General features: G+C 40.1%; 1 protein-coding gene across 1 annotated transcript; it reads left to right on the forward strand.

Annotated features, from left to right (window-relative positions):
• Positions 1–489: 489 nt before the first annotated feature.
• LOC116001623 (scarecrow-like protein 21) lies at positions 490–3,528 on the forward strand. The gene is made up of 2 exons (XM_031241517.1): positions 490–569; positions 1,545–3,528. Exon 2 carries the CDS (start codon positions 1,767–1,769, stop codon positions 3,243–3,245), a length of 1,479 nt encoding a protein of 492 aa, XP_031097377.1. The 5' UTR covers positions 490–569; positions 1,545–1,766; the 3' UTR covers positions 3,246–3,528.
• Positions 3,529–6,270: the final 2,742 nt, after the last annotated feature.

The raw sequence follows: 6,270 nt of genomic DNA on the forward strand, positions 1-6,270 counted from the left end.
TACATGTCTCACGTAATGCCATTTTATATATGATTTATTCAATTTCTAAATTTAAAAATTTTATATACTATTACTAAATTTAATAGTATAAAAAATTAAATTGTAAATAAATAGTCAAACCGCGCTAAGTGAACTAAATATATAAAATCTAACAAAAAAAAATATTTTTGATTAATTTTAAAACCAAAAATCAAAAGTGAAAAAATTTTAATAGTGGAAGGAATGATATTTTGTATATTAATTATTTTGAGTTGAAATTAGGTGATTCAAAAACATGAGTATCCATTTTCAAAAAAAAAAAAAAGCATGAGTATCCCAATGAATGTGGGGGACATATTGAACTTTGAAGGGACAGAAGATTCGGTTAAAATGTACTGTTTCCATATTGTTGGGGCAAAGTACGTAATTAACTTGGGAAAACATGGGCATTTAGTATAGTGAGTAGACTATATTATAAGGAATTTTTTTTTTGAAAACCACTATATTATAAGGAATTGAAGAACAAAATTTTGGATGATTCTCAGTGAGATGCTTCAATTCACAAGCACAAAGGCTACAACTTTTTGCAGGTATGTACGCTTAACACCATTTGATCTGATCCTCTGTTCTTTGTTTCCCTTAGACTTTGATTAAATAAAACCTATCACACCGTTTGAGTTTGAGTTTGAGAATCGAATGAGAGCTGCGACATAGCAGCTTTGATATATTCTTTGTTTTGGTATTCATCAAAACCTAAATTTAGTTAATGATCTGAGTTTTGTGTATGTAGAGATAGATTTGAGATAAGACTACCAAAAAAAACAAAAAACAACAAACAAAAAACAAATAAAGTTGGTAGTTGGTGGATCATGGATGTTTGGTTTTGAGTTTTGACTCCTCCAGCTAATTTTTAGCCTCTCAGAACTCCATCCTTGAATTTTTTATCTGGCCATCTCTTTATTTATGGTAGACATGATTATCTAATTTATTGCTATTTAATATATTTATTGGGATTATAAATTGAATTTTTAATCTACAGTATTTATAAACGCGTTTTAAAAAGTAATGGGAAAATGTAGAATGTCTAATGGTATTTCCTGGCCTGTCATGACAAGTTGGAAAGAAACCAGTGTTGGGTTGGCTGTTTTAATCCAAATATGTTAAATGGCCAACAACACTGTTTAATCTTTCTCTTTTCTGGCCAATCAACTTCATCACTTAGTAATCAGTTTGGTTGGTGTGAATCGTTGTGCACTCATACATTTATGAAAGGTTGAGAGTTCAAAATCCCTTTCCTTTCATATAAAAAATGGGCTTAAAGGATTAGCCTCACCAGCGGCAGTGTGAGAGCAACTTCTCAAAATGAGGGGCTCCGTGAGCAAAAGTCTAGCATTTGTAGGTCTGTTGAGTCACCATGATTTACCAATCCACAAACTGTGGGGGCGCTTGGGATGGGCGATTCCACCTTTATGTCACAAGAAAACTGGCTTAAAGTGTCTCCTTAGTGTTTGTTCTTAACCTGTTACTCTACTCTACTTGCCTATATTGGCTTTATTTCTTTGCAGATTATGCTGATCGCATTGGTTTGGTTTGGTTAATCTTTGATTATTGATGCATCCATCTTGGCTTCAAAACAGTTATTCACATTCACTACATTATTCTAACCCTGGGATCTCTAAGTAGTGAGTACAGACAGTGGTTTTAGTATCTTCCATTTCTACTTTGAGGTTGCTTGAACTACTACTACTACATTATCTGAATAAGAGGAGCCAAATTGGATTCTCAAAATGCAAGCATCAGAGGTTCCCCGAACATCAGGCGAGCAATATTATAACCCTTTCCATGTTCTAAATAACTATATTTCCAATGACCACTGCAACTCAGCAACTTGGGATCCCTCCATTCACACCCACAACCAACACTTCTTCACTCTGGACTCATCCCCGACAATGGATTATGTTAACTGTGGCTCGCCATTAAGTGGATCTTCTGGTGTTGTTGATGGAAATGAACTGAGGCATGTGTTAAGAGAGTTGGAGAATAAATTGTTGGGTCCAGAACCTGAAGATAGTTGCTCCTTGAATGATGATTTAGTAGTAGTAGTATCGAAACCTTCTTTTTCATCGATGGGATTGAAAGAGCTGCTGCTTGCCTGTGCTGAAGCTGTATCAGATGCTGATATATCGACGGCAGAGGCTCTAATGAATCTGTTGGAGCAAAGGGTATCGGTTTCTGGGGATCCTATCCAGCGATTAAGTGCTTACATGTTGGAAGGGCTTAGAGCGCGGGTATTAGCATCAGGAAGCATAATCTACAGAAAGTTGAAGTGCAGGGAACCAACTGGCTCAGAGCTCTTGTCCTACATGCAAGTCCTCTATCACATCTGCCCATACTACAAGTTCGCTTACATGTCTGCCAATATCGTTATCCAGGAGGCAATGGTGAACGAGAAAAGGATCCACATCATCGATTTCCAGATTGCACAAGGGAGTCAGTGGGTGTTTTTCATCCAGGCCCTTGCAAATCGTCGTGGTGGATGTGGATTCCCCCCATTCGTCCGTATCACAGGCGTTGATGATTCCCAATCAGCTCAGGCTCGGGGCGGTGGGCTTCAGTTGGTTGGTGAAATGCTGGCAAAAGTTGCAGCATCTTGTGGAGTGGGCTTTGAATTTCATGCTGCAGGTATATCTTGGTGTAGTGAGGTCGAAATGGAGGACCTCAACATTCGACACGGAGAAGCCCTGGCTGTTAATTTTCCTTACATGTTACACCACATGCCAGACGAGAGTGTAAGCACCAAGAATCATAGAGACCGGTTGCTAAGACTGGTTAGAAGTTTGTCCCCGAGAGTTGTTACCCTCGTGGAGCAGGAGTCCAACACCAACACCGCACCCTTCCTTCCAAGGTTCCGCGAAACTTTAGATTACTACACAGCAATGTTCGAGTGCATTGATGCAGCAGCTCGGCCTAGGGAGGATAGGCAGCGAGTCAGTGCAGAGGAGCATTGTGTGGCACGGGATATTGTCAACATAATAGCGTGTGAAGGGAGTGATCGAGTGGAGAGACACGAGCTTTTTGGCAAGTGGAAATTGCGACTCGTGATGGCTGGATTTACCCTGTGCCCATTGAGCCCCTCCGTTGGTCTCGCCGTGAGGGACATGTTGAAGGAATACAGCCCAAATTACAGGCTAGCAGAAAGTGATGGTGCACTGTATCTTGGATGGAAAAATAGAGCTTTGGTAACTTCTTCTGCCTGGAGATGTTAACCAAAACTTCGAATTTCGATATCACCTCTTCTGTTTTCTTCTTCCTTAAAGGCTAAAACAGTGTTTTTCTTAGCTTTCTCCTGGTCTCAGAGAAAGAATTCTTTAGCAGGCATGACTTTGTGTTTGTAAGTATAGGGGTGGAGGAAAACTGGAAAAAAATGTGCTCTGAATTGGAAATAGATATGGGCTTCTTGCTAGTGTGTCACTGTACCCCAAGTCTTGATCTACCTTAATGATTTGATTATATGTCCCATGGCCAGGCTATTAAATATTTATTTTACCAGATTAACAGATGCCATTATGTCATACAGGGGTGTTTGGTAAATAACTGTTAGTGAATTGAGTTAGTGGGTTTGACTAGCTAATAGTATTAACTGGTTGTAGAAAAATGTTTGATAAATTAGCTGATAGTTGATTACATGCAAATGACCTTTAAAGATATAATTTATTTTCTTAAAAAGCTTATCGAAAAAACTGCTTTGAATTTTAGCGTTTTGAATCAATAAGCTGTTACAAAAAGCTGATTAACCAAACACTCATATTAGTTGTTTAACTTACAACTAATAGTGATCAAACAAGTTAAAATTAATTGATAAACTAATTATGTTACGAAATAGGATTGTATCTATTTCTTGCTTTTGGAATAGGACAGTAAATACGTATCTACATACCAAATGATGAAAATATGACCCTACAGATTTCTTTTTTTGAGATCCTTTGTATCTTTACATACTGATGATTCTATATTGCACTCCCAAGTCCCAATCTAAACAACTAGCTGCTCTATAGCCAGCAAAAGTTGAAAATTTCAAAGGTATAGTTTGTTGGAAAGTTGAAACATGAAGGTGCGACAATTCAGGAGACCAGCACATATATAAAGAAGTTAAAGATTTTATACAGGTATCCTTGGTGTGGCCTATAGCCTAGCTGATCAACTAGGGAACAAATCGCAATACTTATGGTATATGTACTAACAACATGCACAATTGCACACAGCATTCGTATTTTTTCTCCTTATTTTTTTTTTTTCAATTTAAATTTATTTCTCTTTTTCTTTTTTTTTCTTTTTTTTTTAAAAATAAAATTAATGCATAAAAAATGTATCATTAAAAAGTTATATGTGATTAAACAATCAAATTTTATTGGAAAACCGTGGTTCTCTCTCTTAACATTAGAGAAGTTTTTCTTCCCAGTTCTCTCAAGATTTTCTTACCGTTCTTGGTCCATTTTGTTGTATTCTTCCCACTTGTTGATTATATCTAAGGCTTCGTCTTGTCTGCCTGTCTACACATGGGTTCCCTTATTGATAGTGAGAAGACCAGTTTTGGAGGGTCCTAGAGGAGCTTCTACTGTATAAAGGTTGAGATGGACGTAACAAAACCATTGAAGAGGCGCATGAAGTTACACATGCAAAACGGCTCGTGGTCGTGGGTTAAATTTAAATACGAGAGACAATTGCTAACTTTGGACAATTGAATTGAACTACACTTTTTTGAAATTGGATAATCCAATTGCAATTTTACTTATAATTGGATGGCTAATTTGAATTTCTTTTTCCTTTTGACAGGGTAATTGGGTACCCGACCCGGAACCGTTGACCAAGACAGTTGCCGTTCAAACTACCCAAGACACCTCACTCCTCAGCATCAATGCGCAACGGTCCAACTCCTTAGCATTGATGGCCAACGTTCAGCTCCTCAGCATTGATGACCGACGTTCAGCTCCTCAGCATTCAACACCTCAAGTACTGATGTCCACCGTTACTGAGCTGAAGGGAATAAAAAGACTCACAACCACATAGTGGAGGACGACACTTCTTACGAGACAAGACTACACTCAACTCACTTTGTACACTGAGCACTGCACTCAATATTGCACTCAGATACCAAAACACTGTATCAACACTATATTCAAATAATACTCAGATTACATACCCGGTAACACATTATTACCGTCATTGGTGCTTTCATTGAGAGCCGAGATCAGATCTCAGGCTAAAATCACAAAATCGAAAAACCACTCGGTTGATCTCATCACTATCAATGGCATCTGGATCTAGCAGCTCGCATACACCTAGTCAGGTGAACAAGGGTCACCCCTCGGGTGATCTTCGTGAGTAGCTCAACAGTAACCGTGGAGGTGACCTTCGCAGCCAACTCAACAACAATAACCGCAGAGAAGGTGACCTCCGTACCCAACTCAACAACAACCATGGTGGTGGCCGCACTAGCCAACTCAACAACAACCATGGTGGTGGCCGTACTCCCCTCCCAGCAACTGCTGCTCCCGCCCAGGTGGTGGACCTTCAAGCAGCAGCGCAGGTCATCCAACAAGCGGCGGCGACGATGGCCCAACTAGTCGCAGGAATGCAAGGCCAGATCTTACCGCCACCACCCCCTCTGGAGGAAGAAGTGCAATCTCCGAGACAAAACAGAACTCAACGATAGGAAGGTGGAACTCAACCAGTTTCTAGATCTGTTCGAGGACGTCCGGTGGCTTCTAGATCTATCCGAGATCGGCTGGGGGTGCAAGGATCCTCCAATAGGGGTCCCCGTGCCCAAGAAGAAAAGGCAGTAACCAAATGACCATCCGGAGAAAGGATGGGCGAATCTGGTGGATTGGCTCCGCGTCACTCCACTAGACACAAAACACCACAAGAAGGCCTGGTGGAAAGACTCCAAAGGTAGATAAATAATTTGGAAAAGAAAGTAGAAGCAAGAGAACACTCACCAGAACCGGAGGTAAGAATGGCCGCTCCATTCTCTCCCGACATAATGGAAGTTCCTCTTCCGAAAGACTTTCGACTACCCACCATCAAGGCCTACACTGGCACTTCAGATCCGCGTACCCATATGACAAGATACAAGGCAGCCATGGTCATGACTGGGGAAAGCGATGCCATCATGTGCAGAGCGTTCTTGTCCACTTTGGACGGAACTGCTCAAGATTGGTTTAACACAATCCCGGACGGATCAATTCAAGCTTTTGCAGAGCTATCCAAGAGTTTCTTGTCCTATTTCTCAGG

The sequence above is a fragment of the Ipomoea triloba genome, chromosome 1 (genome assembly GCF_003576645.1).
Source record: "Ipomoea triloba cultivar NCNSP0323 chromosome 1, ASM357664v1".
In the NCBI taxonomy this organism is placed as follows: domain Eukaryota; kingdom Viridiplantae; phylum Streptophyta; class Magnoliopsida; order Solanales; family Convolvulaceae; genus Ipomoea; species Ipomoea triloba.